This window comes from Fusarium phalaenopsidis, assembly GCF_050370095.1.
Source record: "Fusarium phalaenopsidis strain FUZ10S chromosome Unknown contig_32302, whole genome shotgun sequence".
Lineage (NCBI taxonomy): Eukaryota > Fungi > Ascomycota > Sordariomycetes > Hypocreales > Nectriaceae > Fusarium > Fusarium phalaenopsidis.
The window spans coordinates 3,140,235-3,158,507 of NW_028145405.1; the positions used below are offsets into that span (position 1 = coordinate 3,140,235).

Sequence of the window (18,273 nt, forward strand, 5' to 3'; positions counted from 1 at the left end):
TTATGGGTTTTGGAGTTCCCGATCGTCTGGATCGTCGTCAGGTGCTTGCAGAGGAGGTTGTGCTGTTGGTTCAAGGTAGGGCCGCGCGGCGAGCGGCAAGGGGAGAAGGCGTGAAGACTGTAGTGTGCATGTGAGATGCAGGGTCAACGGCATCCTCCGCCCGCAGATGATGGGATGGGTCATGTCCCCATGGGTCTCTAGAATCGTCGTTAGAAGTCAAGACACTCATGAGGCACAGCGTGGGGGAGGGTGAAGACATGGCACGGTGTGATGGGAACTCGGGGTGTTGGAAGTCGGATACTTGTCTCGGCAGCTGGGTGGGTGGCTCCGGTTTGAAAACCGTTGGCTCTTGTGCAAGCCGGGATCAGGCGTTCTCGGACAAAGGGTGGGATAGAAGGTAGTATTCTTGGACATTTGCTCCTCGGCCCAGGGCCAGGGGCATCTCGTCCCCCTCGGCTCTGGTTGGGCGGTAGCGTCGTGGGGGGTATTTGGCTCTCCGTCCCGTTGTTGGTTCTGCAGATCTTGGCAAAGTGGGCAGGCCAGCTTGTCAAATATGATCATGATCAGACAAGACCGGGCATAAGTTGGATATAGTGAGAATCTCACGAGGCGTGATTGGGTTCGGGGACAGATTGTGGCTTGCTGCGCCAAGGCGAGAGCCCGGCACCTCTGCCCCGGAGGCCATGTGAGGTGAGCCAGGGGCGGACGCACACTCATAACCGTCCATTCACTCAGATGGATAACTAAGTTAGTACGTACTACGTTCCATGAACCCACGCCATGCCTTTCTGCTTTGGCCCCCAAGCTCAGACGATCCCGTCCCAGAGCCAAGCCAAGGCCAAGGTTCTAGGTTTGGCTCGGACGCTATTCGTAGCTGACTTCAGGCCCTCGGAGGTGAACCCCCCTACCCCTACCTACCTAGCTTAGCTCCCTCTTGGTAGTAGCTCGGGCTCCATTTACTCATGTTGAATATGGAAACAACGACCAACAGCTCCTTCCATTCACTCAAAACAGTCGACTTGTTCCGTGGCTGGATCTTACCCTTTGATCTGATTAGATAAAAATTTTCACCCTCTTCCGATCTCGGGTTCTTTCCCCCACTCGTTCGCCACTTGTAATCTGAATTCTCGACTGGGCATTCTCTTGACCATCTTGTGCATTTCCACCCCATCCCATCCCATCCACATCGGCAACTGCGGCATCGTCCTATTATGGAATGGACCTCATGGGGGCCTCGAGTGACCTCCTGGTCCATCCTTGGGCCTGGGACGTCGTCGGTCCAGGGTCTCGATCCGCGCATGTAGCTTAAATAGTAGCTTCTCTCTCTCCATCTTATCCATCTTGTCTTTTGCTTCTCTTCAGCATCAATCACTCGCAAAGGCGTTTGTCTTCACCTCGAGTTCAAGCCCCTCTTCTGCTCAAGACGAAAATGTCAATCCTCGACAAGATCAAGGCCGGCGTCGGCCCCAAGGAGGCTCGCCCAGAGGCCACAGAGACTCCTGTCACTGAGGCCGGTATCAACGCCGACGAGAAGGCCGATGTCAACCAAGACATTAACGATGCCATCGACCAAAGCGCTCCCGATCAGAATGCTTCCCATGGTGTCCAAGACATCCAGGCCATCACCTTGGTCTGGGGCAAGGGCTCCCTCGCTGCCCTTCTCTGTCTGTATGCTTCCCTTAACCACCTTGAACACATGAGAAACACTATGCTAAGCTTGTTGCCAGCATCTGGCTCCTCTTCCTGGTCCAGGGCTTCCGTATTTCCATCTTCGCTGTCATGCTGCCCTATGCCACCAGCGAATGGGCTTCTCACTCCCTCCTGACTGTTGTCGCTATTGTCGCTGATTCCATGACCTCTGCCGTCTACATCCCCATGGCCAAGGTGCTCAATGTCTGGGGTCGCGCTGAGGGTTTCCTCCTCATGGTTGTCTTTGCCACCATCGGCCTCATCCTGACTGCTGCCTCGCACAACCTGGCCACCTTCTGCGCTGCCCAGGTCTTTTACTCCGTCGGCTTCGGAGGCATGATCTACACTGTCGGTGTTCTGGCTGCTGATGCCTCCAACCTCCGCAATCGAGGTCTGACTTTTGCCTTCACCTCGTCCCCTTACATGATCACTGCCTTTGCCGGATCCAAGGCTGCTGAGGCCTTCCTGCTCAACGTCAAGAACTGGCGCTGGGGTTTTGGCTGCTTTGCCATCATCCTGCCTGTCGTCACCTTCCCCCTGTACTTGGTTCTCAAGATCAACCTCCGCAAGGCCGTCAAGCAGGGTATCGTTACCCACCAGAAGAGCGGCCGCACCATTCCCCAGAAGATTTTGTACTTTCTCCGCGAGTTTGATAGTGAGTGACAGTCCCGGCCTTGGCCATATTCAATACTCTCGTGCTAACAAGACTGACAGTCGTCGGCGTCTTCCTCTTTGGTGGCGGCTTGACCGTCTTCCTTCTGCCATTCACGCTCGCTAGCCACGCTCCTAACGGCTGGAAGTCCGACTACATCATCGCCATGATCATCGTCGGCTTCATCGTCCTCGTCCTGTTCGGTCTCTGGGAGTACTACTGGGCCCCCGTTCCCTTCCTCCAGGGCAAGTTCCTCACCGACCGCACTGTCATCGGCGCGTGCCTCATCGACATGACCTACCAGGCCTCGTACTACTGCTGGAACCTCTACTTCACCTCGTTCCTGCAGGTCGTTGCCAACCTCAAGCCTGCCGAGGCTGGATATGTCAACTCGACCTTCCAGATCGTCTCGGGTGTCCTCCTCTTCATCGTTGGTTACGCTATCCGCCGCACTGGCTACTTCAAGTGGCTCTTCTACCCTGCCATCCCTCTGTACCTCTTCGCCCAGGGCCTCATGATCCACTTCCGCCAGCCTAACCAGTACATCGGCTACATTGTTATGTGTGAGATCTTCATCTCTATCGCCGGCTCCATCTTCATCCTCAACATGCAGCTGGCCGTCCTTGCTGCCGTTGAGCAAGAGTACATTGCCGCTGCTCTGGCCACTCTGTACGTCTCGGGTGGCATCGGTGGCGCCATCGGCGGTGCCATCTCGGGTGCTATCTGGACCAACACCTTCCTTCCCGCACTCCAGCGCAACCTGCCCGAGGAGGCCATGGCCAACATCACCATGATCTACAGTATGCTCCCGACTCAGCTGTCCTACCCCGTCAACAGCCCTACGAGACTCGCCATCCAGAAGTCTTACGGCTATGCCCAGACACGAATGCTGACTGCCGGCCTCGTCATCATGACCCTGTCCGCTATCTGGGTCTTCATGCTCAGGAACATCAACGTCAAGAAGCTTACTCAGACCAAGGGTACCGTCATGTAAGCTGTTTTGGGTAGCGAGCGTCCCGGGGTTTTTACTTGGCCAGCCTGTCTGGCGCAATACCACATGTAATATCCATAGTATGGACTACTGCTAGATTGTTTAGTATCTAATCTGGCAAGGTTGAGTTTGTCGGGCAATATCCAACCCAATAAACATCTTTCTTGCTTAGTTGTCAGATCCTGTATCTGTGTAATCTTCTCTCAGCTCCCATCTTGGCATGGTGAATTAATACCAACAAACACTCTTGAGTCCATATCGACATGAATTATGCTTTATCCAATCAGGTGCCATTCATTGGATGTATTGTAGAATTTATTCGTCTGTTGGCCTCCCGCGACAACTTGCCGTCCAATCATGCCACTCGCCACTTGTCACTTTTCTACCAGAAAAGAAACCATCTTCAGAGAGCCGTTGGAATAGGTAGGAATCACTCTTCTTTTATACATCATGACATGACTGGTAGTTGCTGTGCCACGAATTACTGATCGCGTGACCCTCAGCCCTGTGAGCGCATCTCCCGGAGGATCATGATAGCTCATATGCAAGGTCTATAGGCGAAAGCCAACATGTCTTGGCATATTCGTTTAGTCTGGAACACTTCACTACAATTGGCGTGGCTCATGGTGAGTCTCGTTATCGGTCAAGGCTCCCTAGCATCTGCCATCACGTTGGCCCGCTATCCATGATTCCGGTATCCGTGCTCCATTTACGAGTCCGAGGCCTTGTATTTTCGATCGTCGTAGGGTAGTTTGGTCCGAAAGACTACAGTGGCTTGTGTTTGTTTACGTGGTTATGCGAGGCTCCGGTTGGTGGTTGAGACGCCAGATGTCGTGCAGGTTGATATTAAGGTAGATGATAAGTTGGTTTGATAGCGACCGCCGGTTTCCTATTTTATAAGAAAACAACCTGGTGAGCCTTTGATACAAGTTATTATTTCCTTTAGGGCAGAATGTTGTTTACCTCTTTGTTTACCTTGCTCGTTCGCAACTTATCTCATGAGCGAGCAAGTGGAACTCTCCATGATCGAGCAGCAACTATAATGCAAAAACACTCCAGGGCCACAACGCATGTTCTTGGCGATTCCATTTAACACCCAATTCGTTTATTTATACTGAGCTCATTCCCGCATAAGAGTTTTAAATCATATGGTATTCCCTTCGTTTATGGAATAGTAGTCGCTTTCATAGGTACCACGTCCATCTACCCTAGAACCAGGCTGTTTCCTGGCATCTTTACGTAACACATCTACAAGGCATAGTAAATCGTCCATGTATTCATTCCATCTGGTTTGCTATAGAAGCAGCTTCTAGAATCACTTGCAATATCGTATCGACCCGATGCTCCTCCATCTCTCGCAACTTGGCGTCAACCACTGAGTGCAACTTTTCAGACCGTTCCCAATGTAAATAGAAAATGCCCTGTCAACGCCGGACACCTCGGCGCCCTTTCTTTGCTGGGCCTAGCTCGCCCGTCTGGGCTTAGTAGACCTTCTTCTTCTCGTCGATGCTGAACTGGCCGGGGCCGCTGTTGACCAGAAGCAGGAGTCCGCCGACAATGGACAGGATCTGGAAGAAGTCGTACTTGGCAAAGTCCTTGTGAGGGTGGTGCTCGTGAAGCTATAATTGTTAGCCGCTGCAACCGTGGGATCAAAGCACCCAAACTTACAGTCCAGAAGTTGTTAACCAGGAGGTTAAAGATGCTCAGAATGACAACCAGAAGAGTGGCGCTGTACTTGGCCTTGAATCCAACGACGACCATGACGCAGGCGACACCACCCAGGATGGAGACGAGAACACGCCACAGAGACCATTGGCCGCTGAAAACAAAGCCAACGAAGAGGAAGATGAGCAGGACGCGGCCAGCCAGCTGGAAGTACATCTTGCGGTCCTTCTCGTCGATCTGGGGGAGACCGGCAAAGGCCTTGGTCTTTCGGACCCACGAGTCGGACAGGACCATGACGAGGCCACCAATGACGGACAGGTTTCGAAGGAAAAAGTTGAGGTCGAAGATGAGGCCGTAGCCGAGGGCCTGGGTCACGACGACGCCCATGAGGCCGGCGACGGCGTAGTCGGAGTGCTTTCGGATGATGACGAGAATGGAGCACGAGAACATGGCGAGAATGTTGGCGAGAAGGAAGAGGTGCGTGATTCCGGACGGGACTGTTTCAAGTGTGAGAACTTTCAACTCGGCTCTAGCTGGTAGGCGGCTGGCGTCTTACTGTGTCTGTAATCCCGCAGGTAGAGAAGCTGGTCGGACCATTGAGTGATGATACGGAGGGCATCCTCAAAGAAGGTGACGACGATCAGGAAGCGACCAATTGCAGGGAGATAGCTGTTCAAAGTTAGCTCTCTGAAGCTTTCCTCCTAACAGACTCGACTCACGGCTTCACGGGCTCGCTCAAGTTGTCGAGAGCGTCCTCAATCTTGCTGGTATAGAGCCGGATCTGCTCGAGAGCGCCCTCGCTCTGCTGAGTATCGACACTCTGGGCGGCGCCATAGGGCGCGGGGCCACCAAGGCCGTAGCCAGAGTTGAATCGCTGGGACATGGTTGTAGAATCGTAGACGAGTTGTTGCTCTCTCTGGTCGCGTGCAGGCCTGCTGACGAGTCACGACGGGCGGCAGCTTATGATGTCGTCGTTGTCGTCGAGTGAGTCTTGAGCTTGTATGAGGAAGCAAGCCGAAGAAGGTTGAAGGAGAGGACCAAGCAAGCTCGAGATCTTGTCCTGAGAGCTTGGCCAAAAAGGTGGGATCGGCCGCGGGGGGTGAAGAGAACAACAATGAGAGGAGGTGGACTAAACGGCGTGAGAAGCTTTACAAACGAAGATTAGGAAAAAAAGAGAGCGTGCGTGCAAGGGCAAGGAGAGACAAGCAAGACGAACGAGGCGTCAAGGTGAGTTGTCCTTTGCGGTTCAATTGGAGCCGATGACCTCAGAGAAGGAGGGTTACTTAATTGTAACAACGGTGTCCTTTCGAGATCCCGTGATGATGCGAGGTAGACGTGCCCACTTTTTAGCTCCCTTGAGTGGTCTCTGGTTGGTACTCCTGAATCAAGAGGGACCTGTCCTGCAAGGCATGATACCGGGGCAGGCCAGGTACCGTCCAGCAGAGAGGTACAAGCACTACCGGGCCTCCATCGCACGTAAATACGGGACCCCAGCCACCGGGGTCGGCAGCTAAGAAGCCCCAAGAATGGAAGCTCTACAATGGCTGCTCTCTAAGTGGCGCACAGCCTCTGTTCTGCGTCTTGCTGTAACCCTCGGACCTTGACCTTCCGAATCTGCACCATTGAAGTATCCGTATCAAGGTTCTGAAGATCGTTTGTAATTCAGAAGGCCGAATAGATCATCTTGGGGCTGTGCTACGACAGAGACTCAGCTGCTCATCCTACAGAGTACACACTAACACCAAACCTCCAGTCAGCTTAGTCAGTCCAAGATACACACACATGTTCCTACAGCCCAGCATTCAAGACATCAGAGTCCATCCAACCCGCTCTCGGCTCGTCCAAGATCCTCAATCCGCCCGTGTCATCGTACTCTACTCTTCCCTCGTTTACTGCCCGCTGCATCTCCTCCCGCAAGACGGTGCGTTCACCTGAGACGGGATCCCACTCCCAGCCCTCCTTCATCCACATCCATCTTAGATATGCCCTGAGCTCCTTGTCGTCTGGCCGGACCCTCATCCACTCGGGCTGAAACTCTGGCTCTCGCCCACCCCCGTTCCAGTCCGTGGCTCGGCCGAGCAGCTTATCACGGCAAAATATCCGCCAGCTATCGATGGCATATTTGCCTTTGGTGAGATGTCCAATCTCCCATGCTTCAAGGTCATGCTCATCTGGGTCTTCCTCCGAAGGTGTTGAAGGGTTGCTGTTTAACTCTTGGAATACTTTCGCCGACGGGTCAAAGTCCCTTCGGTCGTAATTTTTCACCTTGTATGTCTTGCCAGCTCTCGGCGGATTGTGCAGGAAACCTTGAGCATACTTTTGCATCAAAGCCACTCGGTGAACTGAGAGCCCAAGATGGCGTATCATGCCGACAAGCTCATCCGTATTCGCTGGGTCGACAACCGCCATCGGGGTGGGGAAACGCTCCTTGAACTTGTAAAACACGGGAATTGCATGAAGACCCTTTGTTCGAATTAAAAAAGTTACCGCAATCAGCAGCCAGAACGGTTCGTGTGCAAACACTTCTTGAATAAGGCCAAACGTTTGCGAGGTGAGAGGCGCGAATGGCACTGCAGATATTGTGCCACGAGGTGGTCGCTTTTTGGCTTGAGGCTTCTGTTCTGGTGCCGAAATTGGTGGTGTAAAGTATGGAGATGTTGAACTGACATGTTTCACATCCAGACTTTGATCTTCTAACAGGCCGGTCCAATTTTCAGGGGCCGTTATTTGATCAGAGCACTGCTCTCGAACCAGCCCATTGGGATCATTGATTTGAGACTGGAGATATAGCTGGTTTGAGACGTAGTTGAGGTTGCCATTCTCCTCAGTTACTGGTGATGCCACAGACACACAGCCTTGGGCAAGATTCAATAGAGGCAATTGAGTCGGGATGCTCCACCTGTGGCTTTCTTGTGGGCGTTGGTCTTGGGGCTGGTCGGACCAGTAGTGTGATGTAGTGAGATGGCGCTTCGCGCTCTCCGGCGGCTGAGAATAGGGCAACCCGACTTCCGAGTCGCACCGCCGTTGCCGCTGATTGTCGAGAAGCCCGGCTGAGGACGGTGGCCGGATTTCGGGGTCGCGCTCCAGCTCCTTTGCCCGAGCAATAAGCCGATCGGTAGCTTCCCATGGCTCCGAGGTTGGTGGTTCCAACCCATTCCATATCCTCCAGACGTAGGCAGTAACATCTTGGCCATCTAGACTTTGCTGGTCGTAGCCGCGCAGCCTCTGGAGTGATTCGGCGCAGTCAATCAGATAGTGCCAGTCCTCTGAATCTGCGACCAGGCTATGCTGGAGAAGCTCCTCGGTCTCGCTTGATGCCCGACTGGATTCGATGACGTCGGCGAGGAAATCCCGGGCATCTCGCCATGCGTCAAACGTGCGCAGGACGTCGTGACCGAAGCGTGACTGGGCGGGGTCGGACATGTCGATCAGTCCCTTTGAAAGTGAATGAGGACGCGGGCAACAAAGTCAAGTGTGCGGGAACAGGGTGGAAGCTTGCATGGTGATCCCGATGAAAACCGGTTCTCAAGAATGTATCTGGCCGATGGCAAACAGTTGATGGGGTTGAGCAAGGGAAAAGGGTTCAAATGAGGGAGACAAGGTTATGGTTATGAACAAAGGGTTCAAGTTCATCACAAAGTTATCGGCAGAGTTTGGTGGATGCCTGAAGTTATGGAATCATTCACGGTGTGTTTGCGAGGTTGAGTTTTCAGCGTTTAGTTGGATGCACATCTTGTAAATTGACTAGATATTCACAACTCGGAACGTTTCAGCCAACATCTAAAACAACAATGACAACAGAAGACGTTTATTGTTGCTTTCAAACTAACCACACAGCCTCGGTAAGGCACGGTAGGCAGCAGATAACCTCGCATTACTCGTTCGCGTATCTCTCAACATGGGACAGTCTGGAACACTGTGCTTGACGTCGAGTCAGACAAGAGGAAATGGGGCCCTGAGCAAAAGAAAATCGGCCCTACGGTCGAGAGCGAAGATGCTATCACCTGCTGGGGTTGGCGTTGGTTGATTCGGGCAAAGAACGGACGAGAAGGCTGCAAGAATGGAGAAGGAAGGCCCTCCACGTGTCCTGGCGACTGGGCTACAGGGGGTCCTGCAGCGCACCTCGCCCTCTGGAGCAACTGAAGCCAGGGACCGCCAGCGACTGGACTGAACCTGACCCAGGAGCTGGAAGGCTTTGATGCTTGTTGCTGGGCCTGCGTCCTCGGCATGGAAGTGCCGCTCTTTTCCAGTGGTGTTGGGCTTTTGCGGGTACGAGTGCATGCGCCAGGCTTCACTCACCTGGTACATAGCCTTGCCTGCACTCTCCACCAAAAATCACGGTGAGCCTCATGTACCACGTCGGTACTCTGCTCCTTCCAACCACGACACCTGGACAGGTCGCGTGATGCAGTACGACAAAAAGTGATGTGGAAGGCGAAAAAGAAAGACTGACCTTGAGCGCAATTGCCCATCTTGAAATGACCATATAAACCAAAACTCGCCAGAGCCTCACCCGCCTCCTTCAACGTCATCCAAACCATCTCTCATTCACGTCTTCTTATCTCTTTTCTCCTACTGTACTGCACCTAGGCTCCGGTACAGTGTGCAAACGTGTTTCCCAGTCAGTCAAGTGACACCCGTTGCTCTGCATCCTCCGCTTTCAATCACGCCAAACGCTCAACCTAGCACTAGCCCGCCAATTAGAGCCCTGTATCGCGGCAAGGTCGGACCACATCTACAGGTCACGTGCGCTATCGCATCGCCCCGACTCGATCCTGTCGCCAGTCTTTCGCCTCGCCTCGCCGCCTCCGCTCCGCTCGCAATTCCATCTTCCTCCGTATTCCGCCCACCGCGCTCTCCCCGTTCCCTACAGAACCTGTATCAACATCATCAACATCATCCAAGAGATGAGTAGTCGCGGCGGTAAATTAGCCCCAGAAATCAATCGGTATGTTTGTCGCCAGCCTCGCCCGCGCCCGCGCCCGCGCTCGACACCCAGCACGAATCAACATTCAACGCCCGACGCACCATCCATTCATCATCCATCCCATCCCGACCCCCGATCTGACCCCACGAACACCTGCATGCTGTATCAGATGTCGCTAACTGTTCTCTAGAGCTCTGTTCGTCAAGAACTTGAGGTATGATACGACCGATGTCGACGTGTCCGACCCCCGACTAATCGATGCCGATTTAGCTACAACGTCACTCCGGAGGAGTTGTTCGACCTTTTCGGAAAATTTGGCCCAATTCGGTATGCACAGGCCCCAAGCAACCACAGCGGCGACCCCGGCGACGCGCTCTCACGTCGGCTCGAGTCGCACAAATCGATGCATCTATACTGACGGTCTCTGCAGCCAGGTTCGACAGGGTATCGCGAGCAACACCAAGGGCACAGCCTTCGTCGTCTATGAGGACGTAATGGATGCGAAGCAAGCCTGCGACAAGCTCAACGGCTTCAACTTCCAGAACCGATACCTCGTTGGTGCGTCGCCCTTTCTTTCGGCTTGTCCGTCTGCTGCGCCCTCGGACATTGCCTCGGATGTAGCCTCGGACTTGGACTTTGCGCTGACGACGTGAACAGTACTATACCATCAGCCCGACAAGATGGTCAGGTCAAAAGAGGACCTCGAAGCCCGCCGCGAGTCTTTAGCTCAGCTCAAGAAACAGCACGGTATCGATTGACAATCCGACCGGTCTGTAGATAGCCTGCCTAGGAAGTCGACTTCCTCGTCTGCAGGCCGGTCTTCGTCTTCCACCAAATCTCCTTCGCCGGATCCGAAGACGATCCTCCGAAAAGGCAGGGCCCCGACCAATAAAGCAACCACCAAGAGTCACGCAGCCTCGCGAGTTGTCCGCTTCGACGATGGGTTGCGACCCGCACTCCAAACCTGTGCATGATGTAATTCTTATTGTACCACTTGTTTGGAGGGGGCTCCAGGCAGGGAGCTCAGCATACACATCAGCTTTTAGGTGGTTTTTGGTTCGGACTCGCCTGACACGCAAACACCTCTCCTTTTACGGCTCTGGGACATGGTGCACTGGGGAAATTAAGGTTGATTCAGCAAGTGGCGATATGACCAGTCACAAACTGCTTTGGGGATCTGGCCTGGGATAGGCCAGATGTCGTTTTTGCTTGTGGATAGCTTTTGTTGCGGTGTTTCGTTTGTTTTTTTATCTTCTTTTCGAAGCCATGGCCATGAGAAGCCAACACCCCTTCCCTTTGTCACAGTCTGCTTGATGGGCTCCAGACCGTACAGAATTGTGACCTTGACTGGCCTTGTCTTTGCCCATTTTTCTCGGTGGCTTTGAATCGTACGATATCACTGTTACTTTGACGGGTGAGACGAAAAAGGAAGCACGCATGTCGTATGTGGATTAGAAACGAGTTCAGTTTGATAAGGGATAATGGAACTCGATTCGCAGAATGGAGTTTGTGACTTGACAGGCACTCGTGATGTTGTGTTGCTCGTAGCTTACTTCCGGTTCAGGCGTAGACTAATCTTACTCTGAACTGGACTGATTTCTGAATTGTAACGTTGGAGTTCGAGAAAAGGCGGGAGTTGTCAAGCTAGGGTTAGCTCTGGGTAGGTAGGGATGCAGCTAGACCGTTGTAGTAGACAACTCCATGCACCTCTAGACAGCTTTGCTGCAGAGCCAAGGGGATACCCCTCAAGCCTGCTTCTCTCGATCGCCATGTTCCTTGGCACCAACATCAGTCTTGTTGGTCGATCCAGCATGTCGAATCCCCTGCAGGTAGGGAAGGGAGGGTAGGGCCAGCCAGAGTGTGAGGTGGAGGTGTCCGGACTTTTCGGTGTGGAATAGGGGTTGAGATAGACACGGATGGATCACGTCAACCACGACCAACTTGAAGATACACTTTGGCGAGCTAGGGCTGATGACGAACAGTTTATCTGCATTGCAGCAGCATGAGGGAGAAGAACTGTATCCTCCTGCCCGCCCCCAACAGCAGCTGATCTGTTGAGAAATTCTGACATGACCTCCTCCCTGCCCGGTTTCTACAGTCCAGTCCATTCCGGACCCGACAGTCTGGTTCCTATCCTGGTCATGATGCGGAAATTTGCCCGCCACCAACACGGAGCTGCAAATGCAGTGATCCCCATTGTCGTCACACGGCAAAATGCCGCAAATGTACGGATACAGCTCCGCGAGCTGGTTTTTTCCTCCCTAGGACGGGGATTGAGTTCGGTAAGGGCGGGCTGGCATGTGGCATGGACTCAGGAGTGGACATCAGGATGTCAGCTCGGTTGATAACAGCATCTCGCTTCCAGGCGAAGACTTCAGGCTCAAGCACAAGCTCAGAGAGATGCCTTGGAGTAGCAACTGGAAGCAGGAGAATCTCGCTGGAATCTTGGTCACTTGACCAGATGGACATGCGGCGGGATTCCTTCAAGCGGAGTTGGAAGGGGGCTGTGGTCTGGCAGCTCAAACAACTTTCCACGTCACGATTTATGGATATGCCGTACATTTCTCCTGCTAGCAAACAGACAGACAGACAACTGCAGCCTCGGCTCCGTCCGGCGTCGAGAGACGTCTTCGTGGCGTTGTTCTCTTGTCCCGTCTACAACAAACAAGCATCGGGGAACTAGATACCTGCCTAGGTGGTAGTCGGTATAGGGGGGAGAAAAACGCCTTGCCGTGTGACCCAAAGCCAAGCCCTGGCGCACGCTCGGCCGCATCGACAGCGGCCGTGGATAGAGAGACGAAGAGGAGAAGGAGAGAAAGAGAAAGTGGAAGATACAGCTGTGCAAAAAGTCTCGATAGACAGACGCAGAGAGAGCAAGGTGGTCGCAGACGCGGTCGCAAGCGGCGGCCGTGGAGGGCTCTGACTGGTGGTGCAAGCGCCGGCGGGTGGAAGGGCGGTCGGGTGCGGCCTCGTGGCTTAGCGGGGGGGCTTTGAACGGTGAACCAACTCGACCTTGCCTGTCATGACGGCTGGGAATGCCTAGGAAGAAGAAGAAATGTAGCTACTGTAGCTATGGATGCCGATAGAGGCCATGATGGAGCTGTTTCAGAGTGCTGGCTGTGGTGGCGAGGTGAAGAAGTTATGGGGTTGAGCAAAGGCTGTGTAGCTCCTTCCTGCGTGTGTTGGACTGTAGGTGCGGATAGTTCGCGGCACACACAACCCTGCACCTCGGAAGGAGACACCTAGTTTTCACAACCAACAGCACACGTCTTCAATCGCACGCACGCACGCACGCACGCATCCACCTCAATTTCACTGAACATCGACAGACTTTCCTCATCCAGGAAAGACTATATGCACCCTCAATCATCTGCCGAAGGATCCAATCCTTCCGTTTTCCTATTGTGGACTCGTCCGCACCTCGCCAGCCCTTGTACCGTACGGTATTGACAGTAGCTTGGAAGGGCTCCGCTAGGCCATCGTCATGGCGCACCACACGCACAGCACACACACCCAGAAGCCCGGATGGGTCTCGCTAGCCGGACCACCCTTCTCAACCTCCACAGCCACGCGCACGCACCGCACGAGCTCGACCGCCTAGACAACCATACCATACCTACCTATGCACCTTGGACAGGTAGGGGGAGCTTGCTCGATCTCGCGATGGATGGATGGACTGTGATGGGGGTAATCAACTCTTGCCGTATTGGGGGCCCACGATGACTTGACCCCATCATGCGTCCTTGTCCCCGGCCTCGAGGCTCATCACCAACCGTCGATGGTCGCAGCTTCGGCCACTATGGATGTATTGTATACTAACTAGCACACTTTGACCGTCCGTCTCTCTACCTAAGGTATACCCAGGTATCCAAGCCTGATATTTGCTCTATAAAGCCATTTCGGAATCCTCCCAGACATGACCCGTTTCCTTTCTCGCTCGCAGTCTCGTCCTCCTCTTTCTCAATAGCCAATGTCTGCCCCAGTGTCTCGCTTCAGCAGGCTGTCACTCGAGAGCATGCCCCCAGAAACCCGCTCTCGCACCAGGGCTCAGTCCCTCTCTGCAGAGTCAGAACAGCCCTATAGAGATGATGAGTCGAGCTCCTCCTCCTCCGGGTCGGAGCTGGATTCGGATAGCTCCGACTTTGACGATGACAGCTCAGAGTTTGACGACGGCGAGCCCTCGGCAGTCCGCTCGCCCACCAAGCTCACTTATACCGTCGACCATCTCCCAGAAGCCACCCAGGAGACTGTCCGCGATACCTTCAAGGAGCCTCCAAGGATCGCACTGCAAAAGTGTCGTCGCATCAACAACACCTATGCCTTCCAGATGACGGAGCTCGTCACGCGCTCCATCCGGATCCGCGCCCCGGAGAACGGCATCTCCAACCTGAGTTGCTCGTGCCGGAACGACGGGCAGCCCTGTGAGCACCTCCTGTGGCTGCTCGACCAGATCGTCAAGCAGACCATGTACGATCATGACTTGGCCAAGCCCTTGAAGATGAACCAGGACGGCTACGCTGAGGAGATGGGTGATCCCTTCCAGCAGATTGCAAACTACCATCTCGATGTTCTTGCCGATGGGCTACACTGCCAATTAGTTACTCCGCATTCAGAGTATAACAATGAGCCTGATATCTACCGAGCCCAAGAAGCTCGAGAGATTCTCTCCTCAGTCTATGACGAAGACCCAGAGTCGTTCAGACCAGACATCTTTGACCAAATATCACTGGGCAAGAAGCTACTCAAGCGGCACGACCTCGAGCAGACCATCTTCCGTATGCTCCTGGACAACCACCACTTCTTTCATTACTTTCGTTCGGCGTCCCGCCCCACGGACCCCGTTAATGACCCCTTCCGCAAGCTTACCCAGCGCATCGACCGTGTACTCCGGGACCTGGATGCAGATCAGTCGCCGGCAGGGCCCGAGTCCCCTCGCGACGTCCCCTGGGCCGCCTCTCACATCCTTGGCTGCGTCCGTCGCATGCGCCACGAGATTTACACGCGCGACAGCCCACTCTCGGCGCGCGAGGCCCTGTCTGCCGCCCGCAGCCTCGTCCACATCCTGGACTCGGTTGTGGCCCACAACCGCGACCAAGGCCAAGCGAGTGCCCCGCGCGTCGACCGCAATCTGTATCTGCGCCTCGTGGGCGATCGTGATCAAGACTTTATCCTCAGCGTGCTGAACCTGATTCCCGAGGCAGCAAGCCAGTTTCTGCATAACCTCGAAGCCATCCTCGAGCGGATCGAGTTGTATGGCGCTCCGGCAGGCTACGTCGAGCGGTATCGTGCCATGCTGGGGAGACTGAGGGCGTCGAGCACAGGGTCAGGGCTGAAGCGCTCCGTTCGCCAGACGGGAGGGCGGAGGACGAAGCGGGTGAGGTGAGGGCAACCTGGAAGCTGGTTCTTCACGGGATGGTTTATTAACAACGGAACTCGCTCCGAGGGGAGAGCACGTGTGTACCTACGTTCTTTTCTCCTTATGAAATGGATATAAAAATACCTTTGTCAATTCGATACTGACTTTATCAAAACTGAACTGGTCTTGGAGCAAAGAAGGAAAATCGAGGAAACGCGTGCCACTGGCTGAGCGGTTCATGGGACCCGCCACCTGTTCCCCCTCGTGGATCTGTTCTACTGTACGTACGTAATGCTATAGTGATTGCGCTGTTGTGATGCTGTGTGTGGGGACTGTCATGTGCCGAAATCAAGATGCCATCCATGATATCAAACCTTGAGTCCAGCCTCATCGCGGAAGGCCTCAATCTCGGTGAGGACCTCCTTCAGCGTAGGCCGGTCATAGTAGTTCTCCTTCCAGCTACCCGTCTTCATACCCTCAATCCTCTGGCCTAGCCACTCCTCTGAATCCTGAATCTCCTTGGACCACCAATCGCGCGCCGTTTGCTGAACATCCTCGGGGGTAGACCGACCAGTCTTCTCGTACTGCCGGAGCACGAGCTGATTGCGCTCCCTCACGATCAGCCTGCTTAGACCAGCCTGTCTTCCACGCGTGCAGCGGTCAATGAGGCGCCGCATCGGTTCTGGAGTCGTCGTATACCCTGGGAACTCAACCTGAGGCTCCCAGCGATACGACAGCCAGACTGCAGCCCTCTGAGGAGCACTGTTCCCCTCAAAGATGCACCACAGCACGCGACCGAGCATGTACACCTCGCAGGCTTCCTGCTCTGACGGAGTAAGGCATGCCCAGGGAACATTGTAGCCCTTTGAGGGCCACCTGTATTCCTCACCCTCACCCATCTCCTCCCACCCAGGTAACATCTCGGTCAGTATGTTGGCGTACTTCTCGCTGACTTCAAGCGGAATTTCTTCGTCAATAGCAAGCAGCCTCATGTACTCGAGAGCGTTGACCTCAGGAGCGGCAAACTCGCACCAGACTCCACGTTGCTCAAAGTCAACCATGACAGCGTCTCGAGAAGCTGACAACACAATGTTGTCCAGTCTCAGGTCGGGATAGAACATGTCGGACGTCTGGCGCAGGTGGACGAGGGCCGAGGCCAATTGGAGGGCCCATTTCGTCTCGTCAGCCAATGACACCATGTTGTGTATCCTGAGGAAAGGAATCAGGTCACGCAGACTACCGTGAGTATGATACTCCAGCGTGAAGCCAATGACTGCCACTTTGCTCCCAAAGCTGCATTTCTTGGTCACAAGGTGGACCGGCCGAGCAACAATGTTGGGGTGGGGTTGAATGGTGAGGAGCTGCTTCAACTCATGGTAAAGATACTTGGTGTAACTTGTCAGTGCCTTGAAAATCCACGTTTTCCCTTGGATCTCGACTAGGCAAACGCTGTCATGCAACTGCGAGACGTACGTCACGTCGTTGATGTCCACGGTAGGTGGCAGCTGCACATCCTTACCCCAGGAGTTCTCCAGGCCGGGTACAGACAAAAGCTGTCGCTCCAGGTAATGAGTCGGGGCGACCGAGACTTCTGCATCTGCAACATTCACAGGCAAGTTTTTGAAGACAATCCTGGATCCAAAGGGAATATTCTTGAACATCTCAGTGGGGTCTTGCTGCTGAGAAGTCCAGTGCTGAAGGATGCGGAGCACATGGCGAGTGACACCAAGGTGCGCGATGCGCTTTGCGCTTGTAGTATGAAATGCCACATCCACGTCGAGAACACGTCGAAGTTCCGATGACAGCTTTGCGGGCTCTGGGATAAAGACATCCACTCGCATCGGCGAGATAGAGTCGACAAACAGCGGCACGGCATAAAACTGGCTTCCAAAGGCGGTGCAGCCGTCGATACGCCAGAGGGGGCGCTCCAGCGTTGCGAGACTGTCTATCCGGTTCTTGGGATTCAGAATCGAATCCTGCCAGCTGACAGCCTGGTCGTCCTGGCTCACCAAGTCCGGAGCCGGGTTCGGAACAAGGTCCGAGAAAGCTGCAGTGGGATGGATGACATCGTGAATAGACTGCTGGCTCAACTCCATGGCACAATGCGACGCAGACAAGAAGAGACCTAGAATAGAAATGGCCCAAGTCAGCTACAAAATGTGCTATAACCGTACGGTGAGGCAAAAAATCACCTGCGGTATGTCTCGAATGTCTCGAATGCTACCCAACCCGACAGGCGGTTGAAGTGAGGGGTTCTAGACTCAGATGCAAGGGAGCAAAGGCTCGAAGTTTTGCGATGAGATCAGCCAATCTGACCAGGGAGCAGCGAATGCAGGTTGAAGACAGAAATCAGCAGGCGAATCTACTGAGAACAGCAAATAGAGTAACACAGGTTGACGCTTTAGCTGGCAGAGTTGGTCGACTGCTAGTTGTTGTGCGACAGAGAGAATCCAGAGGTAAGCCGTTGGCGGATGGCACGGCCGAGTTTGGCGAATAGAACGGTTCTGAAGCTGGTTGCTGGAAATGGAGCAGTCTGCCCTGGCCTGGCCTGGTTGTCTGATCACATGATTCGAGAGACGGCCGTCTGTTGGTCCTCAGGAGCGGAAGGTGACTGATCACACTTGCCGTTTGGTGATAGGCTATGTCCCTCGCAGGAGGAACAGCAGCGACAGTTTCCATGTGAAGTTGGCGACCAAACCGAAGGTTCGGCGAGAGCGGTCGAATCCCGAGTTCTCATGCTCACTCGAGTCACCGTCGCTGGGTTCCACTTGGGCTGGCAGAGGGCGGGCTGCTTGCTCAACAAAATCATCATCCGTGGGCAAAGACGAAGAACACCAATCGTTGTCGGGTCGGCAAGGCAAGCACCCGTTGCCAGGAGCCGGAAACACAAGAATGAAATGGCGAGGCTGGGTGGTCCAAGACTAAGAGAGCTGTCACAAATGTTTGTCTTCTCTGCTCTGGCGTCGCAAAAAGTGACATCCTATGTGGTTAAG

The 18,273-nt window shown here is 54.1% G+C and overlaps 6 protein-coding genes across 6 annotated transcripts; 3 read left to right on the plus strand and 3 right to left on the minus strand.

Annotated features, from left to right (window-relative positions):
• Positions 1–1,429: 1,429 nt before the first annotated feature.
• On the plus strand, positions 1,430–3,445 carry LRP88_08334 (major facilitator superfamily domain-containing protein; the record flags this gene model as incomplete). The annotated part of the gene is made up of 4 exons (XM_083244842.1): positions 1,430–1,668; positions 1,728–2,344; positions 2,404–3,331; positions 3,439–3,445. The coding sequence occupies 4 exons, from the start codon at positions 1,430–1,432 to the stop codon at positions 3,443–3,445; spliced, it is 1,791 nt and encodes a 596-aa protein (XP_083099336.1).
• Positions 3,446–4,813: 1,368 nt separating this feature from the next.
• Positions 4,814–5,880, minus strand: LRP88_08335 (protein ERV29; the record flags this gene model as incomplete). The annotated part of the gene is made up of 4 exons (XM_083244843.1): positions 4,814–4,951; positions 5,001–5,494; positions 5,554–5,666; positions 5,717–5,880. 4 exons carry the CDS (start codon positions 5,878–5,880, stop codon positions 4,814–4,816), a joined length of 909 nt encoding a protein of 302 aa, XP_083099337.1.
• A 905-nt stretch (positions 5,881–6,785) lies between these two features.
• On the minus strand, positions 6,786–8,420 carry LRP88_08336 (uncharacterized protein; the record flags this gene model as incomplete). The annotated part of the gene is made up of 3 exons (XM_083244844.1): positions 6,786–7,741; positions 7,897–7,928; positions 8,017–8,420. The coding sequence occupies 3 exons, from the start codon at positions 8,418–8,420 to the stop codon at positions 6,786–6,788; spliced, it is 1,392 nt and encodes a 463-aa protein (XP_083099338.1).
• Positions 8,421–9,904: 1,484 nt separating this feature from the next.
• Positions 9,905–10,577, plus strand: LRP88_08337 (RNA recognition motif domain-containing protein; the record flags this gene model as incomplete). Its single annotated transcript, XM_083244845.1, has 4 exons — positions 9,905–9,945; positions 10,115–10,138; positions 10,195–10,251; positions 10,355–10,577. 4 exons carry the CDS (start codon positions 9,905–9,907, stop codon positions 10,575–10,577), a joined length of 345 nt encoding a protein of 114 aa, XP_083099339.1.
• A 3,362-nt stretch (positions 10,578–13,939) lies between these two features.
• LRP88_08338 (uncharacterized protein) lies at positions 13,940–15,307 on the plus strand (the record flags this gene model as incomplete). The annotated part of the gene is made up of 1 exon (XM_083244846.1): positions 13,940–15,307. The coding sequence occupies one exon, from the start codon at positions 13,940–13,942 to the stop codon at positions 15,305–15,307; it is 1,368 nt and encodes a 455-aa protein (XP_083099340.1).
• Positions 15,308–15,648: 341 nt separating this feature from the next.
• LRP88_08339 (uncharacterized protein) lies at positions 15,649–17,376 on the minus strand (the record flags this gene model as incomplete). Its single annotated transcript, XM_083244847.1, has 1 exon — positions 15,649–17,376. One exon carries the CDS (start codon positions 17,374–17,376, stop codon positions 15,649–15,651), a length of 1,728 nt encoding a protein of 575 aa, XP_083099341.1.
• Positions 17,377–18,273: the final 897 nt, after the last annotated feature.